Below are 20,387 nucleotides of genomic sequence, written 5' to 3'. Positions count from 1 at the left end.
AACAGACATGGTATTTAAACTTCATACATTAACTAAAGTTACTTAAACACTTACTTTAAGTTGGTCAATTGACAATTCTGTACTACTAAAAATAAGCAAAGCAAAAGCATAAGCAGAACATATAATTGAACTTCATATTTTATTTTAACTGTTATTTAACAAAAAATTCTACAATACTGCTGTTTCCCCCACTTCTTTTAGGATTTTGGTGCTTTGGTTTGTGTGTCCCTTGTTGCTGCAGTGCCTTGCTGAGGTTGGGATCTCAGAGATCCAAGTGTGGGATGAGCACAGGGAAAGGTCTCTACTCCCCAGGGAGGAAGCCCTGACACCCCCAGAGCAGCTTTCAGGGATTTCTGCTGAGCTGAGGGGATGGAGGGAGAGCAGAGACATCAAAGCATGTCCCTAAGAGAGAAAAATAAACCTGTGGCAGTCACATATTCCTCAGTCACACTAAGATTTTTATTGTGTGATCCCTCTCATTTTTTCCATGCCTCCCATCACCTTTTCTTCTCACACTGAAAACCTGCTCAAACCCACAGATTAATTGCAGCAGTGTCAGATTGGTGTCCTACAAGTCAGCCTTGAGGTGATTTGGATTTTACAGTTGGAGGGGAACTTTACAGAGCAATAAACCCTGTCAGGTTGTGAGTGACTGCATTAGCAGGGATGGAGCAGCCCCAGGGAAGGGCAAGGTGGAGAATCAGGGTCAGGATGTTTGTTAGTTTGGGTGGTGAGGCTGTTTATTATACTCTTGTTATTATATTGTATGCACAAGTAGTATGTGCATGGAGCATCCATCTCTCAGCTGTCACCATGGAGATCAGAGCTGGTGTTCCTTGGTGGCTGCAGGAATTGGGGCACACAAAAACACCTTTCCCCACAGAAATGGGAGCTCCTTATTCCCCTGCTAAAGCCCTGAGCTTCCCAATGCAATCACAGAATGGTTTTGGTTGGAAGGGGCAAGACAGTTTGTGGAATCAGGGAATATTAAAACAAGATGTCTGGGTGTGTTATAGGATATTTTTCCTGCCAGTTTACAAATCTTTTTTTTCCCCCCAGAATTTACTGCACAAGATTATTTAATCTGTGGTGCCCAGAAAGCTGCAGAAGTGGCTGATATTTTTAACAAACCTGCTGGAGGATTGATAGAAGAATTTTCAAAGAAAGTCTCACCTATGATTAGTTTTTGGTGCAAAATTCTTACTACCATTGAATTAATGTTTTTACATTACAATTTTTAATATTTACAATTATTTGAAATGTCATGCATTTATTTGGTGACTTTTTAAATGCTGTCTACAGTTCCTAATTCTCTCCTCACCTCTTTGTCAAGGTGACAGCAGGGTCTGGCTGACACCCTGATCTTTTCCAAATTTTACTTTTTGAGGCCACCTGAACAGAATTCTGGAAAACCTCCTCTATAATTCTTTTGGTCACATCATTGCTTCCTCTTCCCAGACTTCATCCAGCTTTTCTTTTTACCTGGTGTTCATTTGGGAGTGTATTTTTGTGTTGTTTTTGTTTGTTTGAGGACTTTTTTTTTAAAGTGAAGTGAGGAAAATCAAGCAGTAGTCTAAGCTGGAGATGATAAGGAATACTCTGGTAAATGCTGATTTCTACTGGGAAGTGTTCCACTGAAATTAATAATTTAAGGGAATCTCATAATTCCATGAGGACAGCATCCCTCCAGGAAACCCTGTTTCCTGCTCTCCAATAAGCCAGAGGACAAACAAACCCTGAATCAGGAGAAGGAGCTGAATACTCTTTGAATTTTGCTTTTCATACCAGAAATTTTGAGTCCATTCCAATGCACATTTAAGATTTTACACATTTTGGAGTGACAGGAAAAATCACCTCCTGCTCTTTTCTGACCTTTGCATCCCTATCTGGTTAAACATTTTTTAGGATGGGTCAGGACCTGAGGAGGGACAACTGGAAGGTCTGTCTAGAATAAGTAAAAATTCCAATTAATGTGGTGCCTTATTGAGCCCCTGTTTCTGCCTTTGTAAAATCAATGACACAACTGGAAATCCAGGGGCTACTGTGGGATCATTCTGAATTATATCCAGAGAAATGGGGCTGCTATGAGGAATAGTTATCCATATTCCACTTTTTTAAAAGCAAAATGCAAACTTGTGTATGTGTAACTCACAATATCTGCTTTGTCTGTCAAGGCAAATAGATGAGATGTCTGAAAATCCTAGAAGGTTCTGGAAAGGAACATCTTTGTTTTATAAAAGATTGTACATTTTAAAGATCTTCACAAAATTTAAAAAAAAACCAAAAAAACAACCAAAAAAACCCACAAAACCTCAACCCTTAGTTGATTAATTAGTCCTAATTTATATTTAAAATTCTTCCTGAGTGATTTTTAAAGTTGACTTTTACTTGATTAAATAGCAGTGTTTAATTCTGAGATATTTGTGGCTCTGCAGATTCCCTCCTTGATGGGAGCTCTACATAAACACTCTGCTTGCAGTGATGAGCTCAGCCAAGATGCTGAAATTTGCTTCTTCCCCATCAGTCTCCCTCTCCTTCCCCACAACCAGAGGGCAGCTCTTCCTCTTTTTATATATTTTTATATATTATAAGCTTTGTTTAACTTGAATGATAAACAAAAAAATCAAATTATAGTTATAGGATGCTGTTTGCCTTTGAGAATTTCCCCCACAGACCTTCCCCTGCCTCCCAGAGTTATTTTGGGCACTGTGTTACAACTGTTGGGATTTCTGTAAGAGCAGTGTGCTAACAGCACATTGCCACATTTTCCTACAAAAGGAGAGCACATTTTGGGGATGGTGGTGTTCAGGGTTGTTGCAGCCTTCACTTTTCCCATCAACACAACTCTAAGAACAGTTGGCAAGTGGAGGATTAATGTTGAGTGTGGAAAATGTAATTTTGGGTTCTGAGAAAGCACAGGGAGGAGGCACTGAGCTCCTGAGCTGTATTTACTATAGATATTGATCTATAAAATAGAGAAATGCTGGGGTTTTTTTGCATTAAATGACGGTCAAAATGCAATAAAATGAATGATACATTTCCAACAGTCACTCAGTTTTTAGTTCAGGTTGATCCTTGTTTAGTGTGGATTCACTTGTGAACATTTAAAAACATTTCAGAGCAGTCAAAGAATCTGAACTGATTTGTACAATGTGTAAATTTTACTGGGAATTTGGTTCCATGAACTTGACCAAGGATTATTCAGGGCTGGGATGAATCCTTCAAATAAAAGAAACTGTGACTTAAAGTAATTTTTTTCAAGATCCAGTCCATTGTTTATGATCACTCCCCATTTTTTAGAAGCTGTTGGCACATTATTTGTTACTGATTAGGTCATTATTAAGCTGTGCATGTAGCAAGAATTAATCTGGTTATCTGCATTTGCCATTATTTATTTATTTATTCTTAATAATTTATTAGTAATAAACTTATTTGCCCTTATTGTTATTAATTAATTTTTAATTTAATTTATTAAATTTAAATTTATTATAGTGTTTAAGTGCAGGAGCTCACATGAATGATTGCAATAATAGGATAAAATTCACAGTTTCTACATCTTTTTGAGATTTTTGGATATGTCTGCATATTTTGTTCTTGGTATTCTTACAAATGAATGTTTAGGGGCAGGATTAATTAGAGAATTTTTACTCAAATACAAGGAAATCTGTCTTTACATTAGCTCCAGACAGTACACTGATTTTTTTTTTTTAATTAAGCAGGAGGTCTGTAGACCTCATCAAGAGAACCACCAAGCCTGAAGAGCAATTTTAGCAGAAAGAATCCAGATCTTGATTTTAATGTTCTTGGGTGAGCTGGAAACAAACCCAGCTGCTGGAATTAGCTGGGAAATAACACATATTTAAAAAACTTGCTGCTGTTTGAGGAATATTTATGGGGAGAAGTGGAAGTGAATTGTTTTTTTAATTCAGCTGGGAAAATGAGCTGCTGCTGTGCATGGATATTGTCTGCCCTTGGTGCTTTCTCATTGTTTTCCAATTTTAGCTGCATCCCTGGGTTTCTAATAAAACACTTTTGATTCAGTTTTCCACCACAACTTCTCTTTCTCTTGGAACTTTTGACCACAGGCAGGCCACAGTTTTTTGAGCACAGAATATTTTAAATGGAATTTGGGAATTGCTGAAAATTGTATAAAGTCAGACCCAATGTAAAGAATAATTCATGCTGCAAAGAAATATAGAAAATAGGTTTTCCATCCATTTTTAATGTGGGATTAAGGCTTCTAAATAACAACTTTGGCTCATTAAAGAGAAATCTCCTTTCTACAAAGAATGCCAAACCAAAATTAAAGAAAACATTTTGTTTTTTTGTTATTTCTTTTTTAAATTGACTCAATGAATTTTGGAGTGAAGTTTTCATTTCATTGTGAAGAAAACCATTCCAGCAGGGCTCAGCCTTCCATTTATTTATTTATTGCCTTCACCACCATGTGGAAAAACACTGGGACTGGCAGAGCTCTGCCAGGTAGGGATTTTTCTGTGTCCCAGCAATGACCTCAGTGTGAAGTGGTGCTGCAATCTTTCCTTTCTGCAGTTTTTATTTCATGGGGAATCTTTCACTTCCTGGGATCACTCAGGTTCTTCACTGAGTGTCCTCCCCTGGCCCCTCTTTTCTGGCTCATCTCATTGAGTTTTCATTCCCAATGATTTTTTTCCTCTTTGCTTATTTCTCAGTCCTCAGATCTCATTAAATTTTCATAGCTGTTGGGTTTTGAATTTATTCCTGCTCAGAGTGAAGCTGTCTGCACTAACTCAGTGGGAATTTAGAAGGAATTCTGCAGTTCACAGGCAATCTGGTTAAGAATTATTCTGGAGCAAGATTCCCTCTGTGGACAAACAAAGATGACAATAGGATGCTGAATAAATCTATAAAACACACAGAAAAAATAAATTTGTTTATCCATCTCCCCGCATCCCAATTATACAAATCCACTTACCTGGTGTTCTGTTGGGATTTTGCTTTAATTTATTTCTCTGCATATGAAATTTAACTTTAAAATGTTGGTGGACCTCAAATGTTTTCCCCTTTTTGACATGCTTTTAAAAACCTTGTGAATCAGCTCTCATTCCTTTATGCCATTTTATGCCATTTTTCACCATTTTTCTTGTTAATTCAATTAAGGTGGAAAACCTCCTTTTTCAGTTGTCACTTGTAGCTCCATAGATGGTGCAGAGTCAGATGAATAAAAGCTTTTTTTTTTTTTTTTGCCAAACAATGCTGCATGGAATATTTTACACTATCCCATGGCAGTTGAAAAAAAAAAATCTTTTATCCTGTTTATCATCTAGAATGTCAGAATTTGTGAAACTGGGAAATATCAGTGAGACCAAGTCTGGTTGTGGGGCAATTTAAAAATATTGGTGGAAATCCTGCCCAAATTGGTGTTTGCTGGGTGTGTCTAGTCAGACAGCAGAGCTGCCAGGCAGGGGTATGATAATTCTATTTCTGTATTTGAGCCAATGGATACTCCTGGATAGAAAGAACTCTTTTCCTTCTCACATCACTTAGGGAAATTATGGTTCCTGAGCCATTTCTCCACATAGGAGTTCAGAGCAGTGTGGGCACAGTTGGGGGTTTCACACTGGTTTCTCCATGGTCATGGTTACAAATAAATAAATATACAGGTTAGACGACACCAGGATGAAAACACTCCATGAGAAGAAGGATGAGCAGAGCATAGGGACAGGTCTGATTTTCCATTAACATTTTAATAGTGAGATCTGGCAATTCCTGCATTGCTATTCCTTGTTTACAACCCAGTGGAGCCATAGAGGATTTTAGGGGACAGGGGTTAACAAACCAGTAATTTCCTGAAGCATCAAGATAAATTTTATCCCATTTCTAAAACACAGTTGGTTCATTTTAGTGCAAAGCTTGAACACTGCAGCTTGCAGGGGAGAATTCCATCACCTTCCTGGCCTCCAGGTGATTTTCAGTTCAGGAGCTCTGGTTGTGTGTTCTCAGCAAGAGGAAAGCACAGGGGGAAGGTTCACTGCTTCATGCTGCTGTGAGGAAGAGTGTGAGCTCAGACTGTGTGTTCTGTAGGAGCTTTGGCCAAAGAAATCTGATTTGGGGCTTGGAGGTTTCTTGGGCTGGGGCTCAGTTCACTGCATGGAAATCTTATTCTCAACAGGGTTATCCTGAATTTCTAATTCTCACAGGGCAGATCCCCCTCACCCTGCAGCATGATCTGCCTGGAGTGTTCAGAAAAACACTTTTTTTTTTTTTTTTTGTTTAGGACAAAGAGTTCAACAGTTTCAGGGGGCAAACTGGAACAAAGGCACGAATTTGTGTTGTTAAGATATTTAGGTATGAAAAGATGAAACTGAAATCTCCTCAGTTCTCAAAATCTTTAAGGTGCCTCACTCATGAACTAATTTCATATGTACCTCAATATCCATATATCAACCTAGAATGGCATCTAAGCCTCTTTAATTTTTGGTATTTAAATTTCCAGTACTTGGTACTCAACTTGTTTCCTATTCTTTTGATACTTAAAGCTCATGACAGTCAATGACAATCCATTCTCAAGATCTTTGGTTCCAATATACTTTCAGTTAAGCACCTAGATATAATTCAGAGTTGTTGGGTGCATTTCCACCTACTAGTATGTCTAAATATCATTGCAAACTTTTCTTTCAACCACATTCTAAGAGAAGAACTTGGTGCAAAAACTCGCCTGCCAGAAATTTTTATTTTGTTTCCAACTGCTTAAACATTGGCATGGCTCTGACAAGGGTTTAAAAAAAGCATTTTGAGCATTGGGATGCAAATTAACATACCAAGCAATTAAAGTCAATTAAAACAGGATGTGGTGCAATTAGAAACAGTTGTGTTCACATTGATATTCAGAGAGGTTCGATGTGTTGAAAGAAAAGAAAACAATTTGGGAAACTTTTAATGCCCCACAGATGTGATGATGATGATGCTAATAATGGCACTGATTCCTAAATTCCCCATCCTGCCTCACCTCAGGAGCTCCTGGGGAGGGGGAGAGGATGGGAATAAGTGGCTCTGTCCCAGCACTCACCTGTTGAAGTGAAAGAGAAGCTGGAGCTTTTCAGCCCCAGGAGTTGTGTGATGGATTCTCAGCAGTGCCAGTGGCTCAGTGTCCTGGTTTGAAAGGACAGGTGTCTGCCAGTGAGGGCAGAAGTTTCCCTTTGGAATAGAGACTTTGGTTCCACTCCCCCCAAGTATTATAATTGTTTGAATCAAGGACTCTGAGGCAGAGATAAGGGGGGTGGGAATAACAGCTCTTTTACTAATATATCTAACTGTACAAACAGAAAACAATAACAGCTAATATTGCTAACAGAATGAAATAGATAACTCGGTGTCAGTTCTTTTAGATGCAAGCACACTGTCTCTGTACTTAGTCCAGAGCCCGGATTTGCCAGAGGGCAGGCGGGAATGAAGGCAGGAGGGAGGGGGGAGGGGCAGCAGCGGCCACGCCTGTCTCGGGCGGGAACAGGCTCACCCTCACCGAGGGCGGCGGCTCCTCGCTCACCGTGTGTGTCTGGGTGATCAGCTGTGTCCACAGAGGCAGGAGGCTGGAAACGGGGCAGATGCAGGGCAGGTGATCGCAGAGGGTCTGGCTCTGCTGTGCTCCAAACGCGTGGCTGAAGAACCCGCGTGTCCTCCTCTGAGCTCGCTGGAAACGCGAGTGCCCTCCCGGAAGCCTCAGAGGCCCCTCCGGGAGCTGTTCCCACCCACCCCCTTTGTCTGGACCCGTCAGAGACCCTGGGTGTAGCCTGGCCAGCTCCATTGGCATGATAATGGGAAAAATTCTTTCAATTGACACAGTAATAGAAAAAATACTCAACCCCCAACACTCAGCAAAGGGGATCTTCCCCTTCCCCACCCTCCTTCCTCTCACTGGGGTGCTGGATGTCTGCATTGCTGTTTGTTGCCAGAAATACTGAGCCAGTGGTGCTGTATTTTTATCCCCTTTCTGCATGTCAGCCAGAGAGCAGGGAGAGCCCTTGTTCCTTAAAGCTGGGGCAGAAAATTCCTTAGGGGCTGTGGCTGCAGCCCTTGCTGCTGTGGGATTGCACACAGCCTTTACCTGGCCTCTCCTGGTTGCAGGGATGAATAATTTTGGCTTTTTCTTGATGGAGATGAGAGAGGAAATCCTCCCAAGACAACCTGGGAAGGATTCACAGTGTTTACTCAGGCAGAACATTCCAGGCACTGTGGGATGTGCAGGAAGCAGTGGATGTGCTGCACAGCAGTGCACAGAAGGAAGGAAATATTACAGATATTCAGGTGCAAGCCTTTCAGTGCCATCAGATGGATGTGTCTGCTGACCACTCTCTGTTAAATTCAACTTTTGATTTAAAACAAGGAGGAAAAAATACCTGGCAAATAAGGGAATAAATGAAAACCATTAGCTGACTGCTCCATCCTTTCTAGTTTAAGGCTCAGAGCAGGACTGTGTCCATCCCATTTTTAAATTCTCATTAGCTACTGATCCTTTTTTATTTGAAACCCAAATGTGGAGGCTTAAGATGTATTTGAACTCAGCCAGTCATGGCAGTTTGCATTCCCACTAATACTCAACAAATGTAAGCACTGGGACAAAACTTCCCATTTTTGCATTGTATTGACCTAGGAATTCATCCTCCTTTTCCTGGGAAATTCAAATTCCTCCATTTTTGAGGGTACCTGATGAGGCACATGAGATCATTTAATGCTTGTGGTTAAATAGTCTGAAAATCCAATTTCAGTTCATTAATTACAAAAATATGGCTGAGAATCCTTTCACAGGTCCGTTCTTCCATGTATCCCTTTCAATTACATAGGACACAGATATTGGACTCCTGAGGTTAAAATGCATATTTCTTGAGCTTGTATTTTTCACCAAATGATATTTTCTATTCCTGTAGCTTAACTAATTTTTACTGGTGCAAGGCAGCTGTAAAAGTAACTTCTCACTGGGGAAAATGGCAATTATAGAGACTTAAATTTATGCAGAAGTGGTTGTCACATAAAGAAAATATTGATAGTGCCATGGAATTTATCATTTAATCATTGTTTGAGTTTGAGTAGCCATGTGCTGCTCTCATGTTTGGGGTTGTGAAACAGGACCAGTTCTGCTCCATTTTTCCTTTGGAAAATGTGATTTCTTGCAGGTTTCCTCTTGCTGCCCATGCTAATTTCTGGGGGAAAAAAACAGTGTGGCCATGTATGTGAAAACAGAAGTTGCTGGGGTTCTATTGAAGGTTCTTTATAAGATAAGGGCTCTCTATCAAATCCCAAGGAGATATGGATAGAATTTACCCTTTGGGCATGATGAAATGCTTATTCTTGAAACCCAGACATGCAAGAAGAGCAATCTGAAGAAAAATCAGTTTAGTAATTATGGGGTGACTGAGAATCCATTGCTTGTATTGTTATAATATAGAAAATTAATCACTTGTTATCATGAATACCTATGTTTGGAAATCATAAACTTGCAGAGAAAAAAGCGCTGACCTCTCCCACGAAAAAAAAAAAAGAGTTCAAAAGGGAATATGGCTGGAGGATAGAAAGCCTGTGCATACCTGCAGCAGATGTGAAAACAAGGTGGTTTTGCTGCAGCTGGAGGGAAATCCTTGAGTGATGTCCATTTTGTCCCCAGGTGGTGTATGTGACAGCCACGTTCCCCTACATCATGCTGATGATCCTGCTGATCCGGGGGGTGACATTACCTGGCGCTTCCGAGGGCATCAAGTTCTACCTGTACCCCGACATCTCCCGGCTCTCTGACCCACAGGTAGGACCTGGGGCTGCACCTTGGCTTGGGACAAACTGCAGGAGCTCCTTGGGTTGGGAATCTGAGCACTGGGTGGCTGCTGGGGAGCTGCTCCTTGTTGGAGGTGCACAATCTGGAAAAGCCGTGTTGAGTGTTGGAACAGATCATTTTTTAAATTGGAAAGTAGAGTTATAAATGAGAAACAAAAGTTCTGATATTCAGCAAAATTCAGATTGCTTTATTTTATATAGACAGAGCAATGCAGCGCTGGGGAACATGAGGGGTCACTGCTCACTCCACACTCCATCAAACCTTGGTTTGCAGCTTCTCTTTATAATATATTTTCTCATAGTAATCAATGATTGTTATTGTTTTGTTGTCATAATTTTGCCAGGTAAGCAGTGGTGGTCAAAAACATCCATGAGATCTCTGGGTGATGTGAAGTCTCATAGATAACCATGTAGTCATGGTAGATAAAGAACAGCAGAATTTGGGAAGTCTGGTCTTGGTAGATAGGCTGCAATTGATTACACAAAAGCAGAAAATCTGAGTTTGCAAAATCTTTCAGGCCATGGGAAAGACTTGTTTGGCAAACTGGTATTAGCTTACTTAGAAACTGGTACAGCTTACTTAGAAACCACAATATTCATAGCAGTACCTTGGTTGATAAATGAGGATTTTCTGAGCCAGTTGCTGTTGTGCCACCAATGGACAGGAGCACTGTCACCAGTTCAGTGGGGACAAATTTAAATGGGATTTGGCCAATTTTTGGTTCTTTGCTCACTCCAAATCTAAATCTCAGGCAGAATCAACAGATAAATTGTTCATTCAGATGATTTCTGTCTTTACAGCAGAATATGCAACCAAGGAGGGATGAACTGCTCAAACCAGGAAATCTGCCTGTTTTGTTGTTTCCAGTGTAGAGCAGAACATGGAAAAAATGGATTAAGTTGGGTTTTTTTTTAAATTTCCAGTGACAGAGAAATGAAACAGTATTGTCCATCATCTGTGTGATATTGAAGGGGGAAATGACAATCTCTATAGAACCTGACAGGTGGCAGACAGCATTTCACTGATCTGCTTTGGCACTGCAAAAGACATTAGACAGTGTTTCCCCTGAGGCTATTACATTATTAAATGGATCCTGAGAAGGAGACAGGAAAGAATTTGGGAATATTTGTCAAAATGAATTTTTTTAATCTGCTTACTGAAGAGGTGTCAGCATAATTTTTTAAAAATCTCTGATTATTTTAAACATGTATTTTAATGTTTTTGTTGGTGTGTTTTGATGCAAAAGACAATAGAGGGGCTCCTCCAGGTAATTTTCTTGGGACATCTGAAATATCTGTAATGTTTGCTTTAAACAAGTAATATTTCTATAGGAAAAAGAAAGAAAAGAAAGAAAAAAAAAAAAAAACCCCAACAAACAGATACACCTCCCACTGTCCCAGGCTTCTCCAAACCCATCCAGCCTGGCCTTGGCATCCTGTGCCAGGGCTCACCACCCTCACAGGGAACAATTCCTTCCCAAAATCCCATCCATCCCTGCCCTCTGGCAATGTGAAACCATTTCCTCTTGCCCTGTCACTCCATCCCTTTGTAGAGTCTCTCTGGATTTTTCCTGCAAACTCTTCAGTCCCTGCAAGGCCACGGTTTGGTCACCCCAAAGCTTCTCTCCAGGCTGAACAATCCCCGTTGTGCCACCAGGAGAGCTGAACTCCTGTGTGAGCAGGGCTCATTCCTGCTGTTTCAGGGCTGGCTCCTTCCCTTGCCCACTGCTTTTCCACAGGCTCCTAACAGGATTTTGTCCTTCCCAAGTGCCACTGACACCCTTACTGTGCTTAAAAGGACATTATTGCCACCTTAAAGGACATTATTGTCAGTTTAAAGGGCATTATTGCCAGCTTAAGGGACATTATTGCCAGCTTAAAGGACATTATTGGCAGCTCTAAGGAGGGTTTATATGCCTACTTACTACCCTGGTGCCACTTGTAAAGGAATCCATTGTTGCCAAGACAATTTGCAAAGGCCATGGGTTGGTGGGATCAGCCTGGGAGGCACAAAGTGCTGGAGACATCTGGGGTTTGTCTGTTTGTCCCACACTTGTGGGGCTGGAATTCCTTTTGGGAATGTTTTAAATACTCCTCAGGCTCAGGGAGACTTTCACTGACAAGTTCTTGTCCTTCAGTTGCATTTTAAACACCTTTTGGTAGAAAGAAGCTGAAGTAAAATGTGCCATAACAGAGATGGTGAACACCAATGCAGGTAACTGAATTGTTGTATTCATTGGGTTTGGAGAATTATTTTTGTGCTGAAAAAAGCTGTCATTCCACCAAAATTGAAATATGTTGTTGAGAATAATTAATTCAATACTTGAAGAAAGATTTCAGGCTAATGGGTGCAATCTCTAGTCAGTTCTTAAGAATAGAGGAAGCTTAGCTCTGCAGACTTAAAACTAGAATTTGGCACAACTGGTTTTATTTTAAAAATAACCTTTGGTTCAGCTTTAGTATGACTTATAATGGTAATAAGATGGATATAAAGGCATTCTCCATTTTATGGAAATGCGGAATTTAATGTCCAAACCCACAAATATTAGGATAACCTCCCCCACTCCATAAACCTCTTGTCAATTGGTTCTAGAGCTTTTTGCCAAGGAGCACAGCTGAAGCTACCTGGAGATTCCAGTTTCCATGTTTACTCATTTCAGTGGGTTTACTCCCTACTGCCAAAGCATAAATCATGTGTGCCAGCAGAATTTGTTTTCCTGTTTCAATAATATTTCAGAAAGGGTGCTGGCTCTGCATTAGGAGAGAGGTATTTGAGCCCCACAGCCAGCTATGTTTGCTGGGGATTCAATAAATCAAATTTCTCTTCAAGGCTCACTTCAGCTTAAAGTTCTTGACTCTTTTGTCTCTGTGCAATTTGCATTCCACGGTGGGTTAAAGCTTTGTGAGCAGCTATTCATCTCTGCAGCTCCCCTCAGCTTCAAGGGCAGTGGTCTCCATTTCATTTTCACACTCTATCTCTCCAGCAGAACCAATCCTCTTGCTCTGAAAATGCCATTTTTTTTGTCCTGAGCATGTTTAGAGCTCACACCAATCACTTTGTTTTGCATCAGTGCAAGCTGGAGCAGTCTGGAGCTCTATTTAAGCCTCAGAAGTGTTTTCCTTCATCAACAAAAAGGTCTCAATAATCTTCATGCTTAAATTGGCTTGAAATATATCCCTCTGCTCTAATCTGGGGGATACAGGTGCTGTTTCTAGCTTAAATAACTCCCACAAAAGCAGTGTTTCAGCAAGTTAATGGGATTATTATGGGGTTTGTGTGCAAGCCTGACTCAGAATATGGCTCTGCTTGTCCCTGGGCAGATTTAAGGCACTCAATATGTGATTGTATACTCGTGTGTGGTGCTCTCTGAGCCTTTCTGGGCAAAACATTTGGTTCTTTGTATGAGGATTTTGCAAACATTCATGCCTGGAAGAAGTTTAGGGAGCAGCAGATGTAGCAGTTTGATGGGTCAGGGAGTAACAGTATGGATAATCATAAGGAAAATCAACCAATTTAACCCCTGCTGTAACAGCAGATTGTTAAAAAGGGGAGGAAAATAAGAATAAAGCTTTCTTGATTATTGTGTGCTTGTATGCTAAAAATTGGCCAAGTTGCTGGGGTTTGAAAAAGAAAAATTAAAGCTGTGAATTATTTTAATGAACGTAAGTACAAGAGCATCTATCAGCACAGCCACAATTGCACACTCCTCTGAACAGCTGATTTTCAAAATCTCTGAGAAATTCCCATTTCTCTGTGGAGAGAACACAGGTTGTACCTCATCTCTGATAAACTCTGATGTGAATGTTGGGCTTAGGAACAAATTAATTAGGCACAGGAAAATCAGAGCCATGACAGGTAAATTGATTTCAGGTTTCTCAGCTCTTATGTTTGCAATGGGAAAACATTAAAATTGCAATAAGATTTGTGGTGGCAGAAATATTTCTGTGATTCTTTGGTAGCTCAGCCAGGAGAATTCACTTTTAGGCAGATGGGATGTGCTGGTGACAATTGGGAAATGGCTTCCAAAAGGACTTTTCCCTTAAATTTCTTTAGCATTGAAGTTTGGCTGACTGGCTTGAAGCCCGCTGGATTTTCCTTCTGGAAAATGAGTCCCAAAATCTGAGTGGACATCAATGAGCATCAGCCTAACCTGAAAATCCACTTACACTGGATAGATTTTATATTACTAAGATCCCTCTCTTCCTTACATTGCCCTCTGGATCAAAAAACGCTTTTTCCTGTGTGGCATTTAGGCATTTTCATGTGTGGTTCAGAGAAAACACTTTTTTTCTGGTAGATGCATAAATGCACATAAGGTTTTTTTCCCCCTGGAAACTGTAATTTTTTATTGCATTTCCTTAATTTTTGCATTAGCTTGAGTTTATTGTGGTGGTTTTTCCCTCCTTAATGTGATATTAATCTGCTTCAGCACATAAATAACAATATTCTTTTAAAAATATGCTGCTCACCAAAACTGCAAACAATTGTTTTCTGATTAGTCTAATTACAATACACATGCAGATGAGAGAAGTTTGGGAATACTGAATCAGTGAGGAGGTGATATTTCCTTAAATTCTGATCTGAGAACTGCAAAAGTGTTTGAGAATTTCTATTCCCTTAACTTTTTTTCCAAGATTTAGGGAGGCTGAGTTGCTCTAGGAAGAAGAAATAATGCAGATTGATTCAATTTTAGGATTTGCATCCCTAGACTCCACAATCCTGTCGCCACCTTGAGGCCAGTGAAACCTTTTTCTAAGGCAGAGGAAAATTCTCTTTTCTGCCTCTGAGAGTGGAGCAAACTGCTGCATTCAAACAAAAATGCAAGGGTTCTGATTTCTCTAAAAAATAAAAGGTTGTAAAAGAAATTGTGATTTCATTTTTTTCATGCTCAGAAAATCCAGGTTTCAGACCTGTCCTGCATTTAAACCTGCTGATCCATACAATAGAAACCATGGAATTTTCAGATGTTGGCAATGAAATTATCTCTAAATGCTGGAGAAATTTTGGATGCTGTTATTTTTTTTGAAATGTGACAGGTAACAACCTTAGAGGTCTTTTCCAACCTTAATGATTCCATGATTCCCTAAGTGACAAACTTGCAGAGGAATGAGAAACTGCTCCATGGGATGTCTTCAATACTGGATGGTGAATTTTTAAGGATAGTACTTGGAAAAATGGGTCAGAGACAGGTCAAACATCCTGAATCTTACCAGAATTTTGGCACCAATAAGTTAGTAAACCCTTCAGTGATTTTGACTTTTATAAGAGTTGGGGAAGCAATTTTTTAAAAAGCAATTAACTGGGGGAAAAATGTCCAGCTCCCATCATACTTGTGCAGTTCTGCTAAGGGTATGGAATTTATTCTTTTTCCTCCCACTTTCTTCCCATTCTCTGGATTGTTTCCCTCAGCAGGTATTCACAGTCTGAACCAGGAATGAGTTGCAGTAAATTAAAACAAGAGTGAAAGTCAGAAATCCACACAAAGGCTGCAAGGATGAAAATCCTCAGCTGAATTTATTATCTGTATAACTACAGCTGCCACTTTACCTGGAGTTTTGAAAAAGCAATAATCTAAATTGCAGGTTTTTCTCTCTCTACTGGAGGAGAGGCTGTTGTGCTGCTGTTAGGTAGGAATCTTGTACCCAAACTTTTCAAATTTAAACTGGGAAAATAATTAATTCTTCCCCAGGTCTGCAGTTTGCACCATCATTAAAAATTACTGAGGTTTGAAATTGTAAGGAATTAAATTCAAGGATACAGCCCAGTGTGATGCTTAGAGATATTTTTTCCTACAATGCAGTTCTAACCTCCCCAGTGAGGAATTATTTCATTTAATATATCCTGCAGATTTTGCAGTACAGATTTAAAGAGTAGGGAGAGCAACAAATCCCAAATGCAGTGAAAGGGCTGAGAGGTTGAACAAGTCCAGAAATCCCTCCTGGGATGGATTCCCCATTTTCCCCAAATCACCCTAAACTGCCAGCCTGGGAGCAGATTGCATTTTCTGCTCCCATTCTCTGGCAGGAATCTGCTTGGGAATACAAATTCCAAAAGGATGGGATGGAGACACCCAGGGGCTTCTCCTGGAACAAAAAATATCCCTGTGAGGCCTGAAGCAGCTCAGTATTTGCTCACCACATTGGTTTTTATATTGTACAAATGTTTTGGGGGAAATATTTAAGTGCAAAAGTTAAATGGAAAGGTTTTGGGTAAATTTAAGTATTATGTGGGAAAGGCTCAGTCTAAATTCCATACAACTCAAACCTTTCCAAAAAAATTCCACACAACTCCAAACTTTCCAATAAATTCCATACAATTCCAAACTTTCCAATAGTTTCCATGCAACTCCAAACTTTCCAATAAATTCCATACAATTCCAAACTTTTGGGGTGTGTCATTGCACAGTAACTCACCTTTTCATGGCTCACCAGGCAACTCTGGTTTATTTATTCAACAGCATCATGTTGTGACTGTTAATTTTATGTGCAAATGTCCTTTTTGAACTCCAGCTGTGGCTCTGGGGTGTTATTTCAAGCCCTGAACAGGTGATTTGCCTCCTTCCCCCCATTGGTTTATTTCTCCCTGTGTTTCTTGCCCAAGCTGCAGCAAGTTGTGCAGGTTTGGACACAGACTGGTTGAAAGGATGGGCTCATTTTGGAATTTCTCTGGGATTTCTGGGCCACATGGAATCTCCTCCAGCTGTCCCTGCAACCCCTCAGCAACCTTGGCAGTGGAGAGGCATCATCTGAATTTGGGAGAGGCTTTAATTGCACTTCAATATCAGATTTTATGGCTGGTGCAGTTGCCACTGGAGGGAGACAGGATCCACACATTAACTCAGAGTTTGGGCATGGCAGCCAGAGATTTCCCACTGCTTTCATGGTGGAACCTGAAAAGAAACACAAGAGAACCTAAAAGAGATATTTTTTTTGGCTTAATTGGAACATTTAAAGGATCACAAATAATATGAATGACTTCACTCCGTTAGGTGTTTTAGAAGTCCAGCCTTCTAGCCAAGCTGTTGTTGAGAGTACATATTTCAGATGAAATTCAGAATTAGTAAAATAAAATGCTGAGTGACAGATGGATGTTAATGAGGAAATAATAATGAGGGAGCTTGGACACAGTGGGGGTAGCCAGTAGGTGAAGCAAATGAATATCCCATGTTATTTCTGTGATACAAGTGGTTTGTGATGCCATTATAAATAGAGACACTGGAAATATAGAGCTATTTTAAGAATTGCTAGTAGGATTCTTCTTAATCCCATTACTCAAGAGGAATGAGAGAAAAAAGGAGAAGATAAGATTACTGCACTAGAGGAATGATGTGCTTATTGCAGAAAATCTGGAATTTGCTCTTTAAAAAGTTGAGTCCTCCCATAGATTATTCTTTCAAGACCTTAAAAATGCTTTCTGATCTCCCTGGCATTTCTGAAACTCTTTTTATTTCTAGAACTGGAGTAACAGCTGAACTCTCAAAACAACCCAACCAAAAGAAGGCTGGGCAAACATGGAAAGTGGAGTGTGCCCCCCCAAACCTGCCATGCTCTGGGGCTGGGGTGAGGCTGGAAAGGTGCTGCCCTCAGCATTTACTGCCATGGTTCTCTGTCCACTGAAATTTGTGTGCCGTTTGTGCTAAAGTATGGGATTTACTGCATTGCTGCCTCTTCCTTCCTTGTGGATAAAGGAATCCACTGTGTTGGTGTAGGTTGGCTTAGGCTGTTCAATTATTTGTTGGATTATTGTCCCAATTTTTGTTCTTTACCTCCCATTGCACAGTTGTTTCCCCTTCTGCTTGATAAAATACACACCACATACTCACACTGATGTTACATCACCAAAACTGCCTGTGAGGATAAATGACAGGATGGGAAATCAATGTTTTCCTAATTTCACTTTTGGCTGGGGTGCATTATGTGACTTCATATTCTTCCCTCTGGAGGAGTTTTTAAAGAGAGAAATTTCCGTGTGTTAACATTAAACCCCAGAAAACTTGGTAATACAGGAATTCCTGTAAAGATCATGAATATTTCAAGGGAAACCTTCCTTAGCTGTGAGCTCAGTTTCCACATGCAAACAGATTTTCCCATATGGATTTTTATTGGCAGCTGCTTTAAAAACAGCTCAATAAACTGAGCTTTTCCCAGAATTTTCCCCTGGCTGCAGGAACAGCTTTTGATGCCCCTGGGGAGCAGAGATAATAAATTGGGCTCTGTCCCACCAGGGCCAGCCACACACTGCTGCAATTTAAATCTATAAATAAAGAAAAGAGACGAAAACTTTTGAGTCTCATAACCAGAGAGGGAATGAAATACATTGAGAGAATGTGTTAAAAATTTGGCAGGAAATCTGCAGATATTGGTGCAGTTTGGGGTAAGGGTTCACTGATTTCTCACTTGTTTTATTTCCAGAGAATACTTGAATTAAAAAGTGCAGCTGAACCCCTAAAAATTGGGAAATGGAATCTGGCTCATGGTGATTCAGCACTCAAGTTCTGTTTGCACATTGATGTTTTAGCAGAACAAATAGAAAACATTTCACACAGATCAGAGCTTTAAAAAGTATTTGTATTTTAAACATTTGGATTCTTTAGTTTTAGTTATTATTACATTTTGAAAGGAAATCTTGTTTAGGAATTAAAAAGTAAATGGAGCAACAACATTTGGCTTCTCAAAATAACCTTCTAGCTTTTGGCCAAATGCTTTTATGTTTGGCACAAATTTGCAAATAAAATCAAACTGAAGCTTCATTCTTCTGCAAAATTAAACATTTGATCAATGACAGTACTTTCAGTATGCCAAGAATGTCAAGAAACAAGGTCCTGAATATCTAAATGGAAATTTTTATCCTAGCATTTTTTTTGTCTTGATCTGAGTTTTACTTTATGTTTCTGCCAGCTCTGTGGTATAAATGCAAGGTTTACCACTTCCCAGCTCTCTTGAAAATTGCCCAGGCTCACAGCAGAATTCCAGTGGATGTTGAGTGGCTTGTTTACTAAAATTCACTGGTTGGGTACACGGCTCCTGCCACTCTGAAAACAACTCAGGCTTTTAAAATGCTCTAAAAACCTCTGTGTAAAATGATAAAACAACATGGGCACTCTGGGGGATGCTCACAAAAAAGCTCCTGCCACTTTCCAGCCTGTGGGGCTGAGGGAATTTGTTAATCCAGCCATGGAGAACAACAGAGGTGGGGAATGATGGCAGCACCAAAAAAACTATTGGGGGAAGAAACCCTCAGTGAGTTACTGGTTGTGAAAGCAGAAAATGAAATTTAAATTATCTATTTGTTAATTTGAGCTTCAAAAAAAAGGTAAGTGAGTTTGTCCAGAGTCATGGTACTGAACAGGGCTTGTTCTTAAAGGGTGGGGAGGGAAATATGTCTTGGGAGTGGGGCTTGAATCCTATAAATCATCAGTCCTAGAAATTCCTCTGTGCCCTGGTCCTGTGAGCCCTTGGAATGCCCAGGAGCCAGAGCAGAGATGCCTCAGCTTGAGTGTATTAGGCAGCAATTAATGACACAGGGCTTAATTGACTTTCTTGTGCATTTTGACACTGAGCAGAGAATGATTTTCAGTACAGGTATATTGCTGGCAAATGTATTTTTGTATTTCTATAACTCCACTCACCTGCAGATTTGTTTTGTTTTTAAGTAATTTAGGTGGAGGTTTTTATTGTTATTTCTCTTTTTTGATTGGTTATGTTTGGGTTCTTGTTTTGGTTTGGTTTTGTTTGGTTGTTATTTTGGTTTGGTTTGGTTTTGGGTTTTTTTAGTTTTTTAATTTTATGCTCTGGCTTAAATATCTACTTTAGTTCCATGGTCATATATATGCAAGTAAAAGTAAGAGATGAGTGCGTATTTCCAAAATATGGAGCTGAAGAAGTCAACACTAAGTGACCTGGCAGCAAGTGAGAATGGGAAAGAAAGAAGCCAAACCAGTTTCCCTTTTTGTCTTTTTTCCACTCTATGTGGGGAGTGCTGTAGGTTGGAGGGATCAGACAGAAGCCAAAGGTCCTTCACATGCAGGGGGAACATCCAAGGAGTGGTTCTGAGGGACAGACACGGCACCAAGGATGGTTTTGAGTTGGAACCACCTCTAAATCAGCTCTTGGAACACTGCAGATAAGCCTGTAAAACAAGCCCAGGACATGAGCAGAGCTTTGTTTGTTTTCATAATTAACTTCACCCAGACAGATCTGTCACAGGGAAGAGAACACAAGCTTGTGCCTGAAGGTCTAAACCAAATTGGCTTTATTGCTTTGGTTTTTTTGATCCCTCCTTGTATTTATTTATAAAAATTATCTGGGGAGTTCATTCTGATTTTTCTGCCTGGGCACTGTCAGCAGCTCCTTAGCCAGAAATGTGAAATTCCCTGAATTGTCAGGGGGACTCTCAGTGCCTTGTAACTGAGAAAAAAACACAAATCCCAAATGCCTCTGTAAAAAAACAAAAGAAATTAATTCTTAAAATCAGAGATTGATTGGACAAATTGTTGCTCTGAGTTTGCTGGAGTAATCTTAGAGGCTCTTGGCACATAATCCTGGGTGGGTGCCAGCCTCTTGGTTTGGTTCCAAGCAAATTCCAG

At 40.1% G+C, this 20,387-nt stretch overlaps 1 protein-coding gene across 4 annotated transcripts in view; it reads left to right on the top strand.

The window, feature by feature from the left end:
- SLC6A11 (solute carrier family 6 member 11) overlaps positions 1 to 20,387 on the top strand; it is an 87,791-nt gene that overhangs the window by 33,312 nt on the left and 34,092 nt on the right. For all 4 annotated transcript variants that reach the window (XM_079316782.1, XM_079316779.1, XM_079316780.1 and 1 more), the window contains exon 7: positions 9,638 to 9,772. In XM_079316782.1, the coding sequence (XP_079172908.1) occupies positions 9,638 to 9,772 (135 nt within the window). The remainder of the gene's footprint in view (positions 1 to 9,637; positions 9,773 to 20,387) is intronic.

Source organism: Erithacus rubecula, assembly GCF_903797595.1.
Source record: "Erithacus rubecula genome assembly, chromosome: 13".
NCBI lineage: Eukaryota > Metazoa > Chordata > Aves > Passeriformes > Muscicapidae > Erithacus > Erithacus rubecula.
This window is presented reverse-complemented; position numbering and strand designations above follow the sequence as displayed.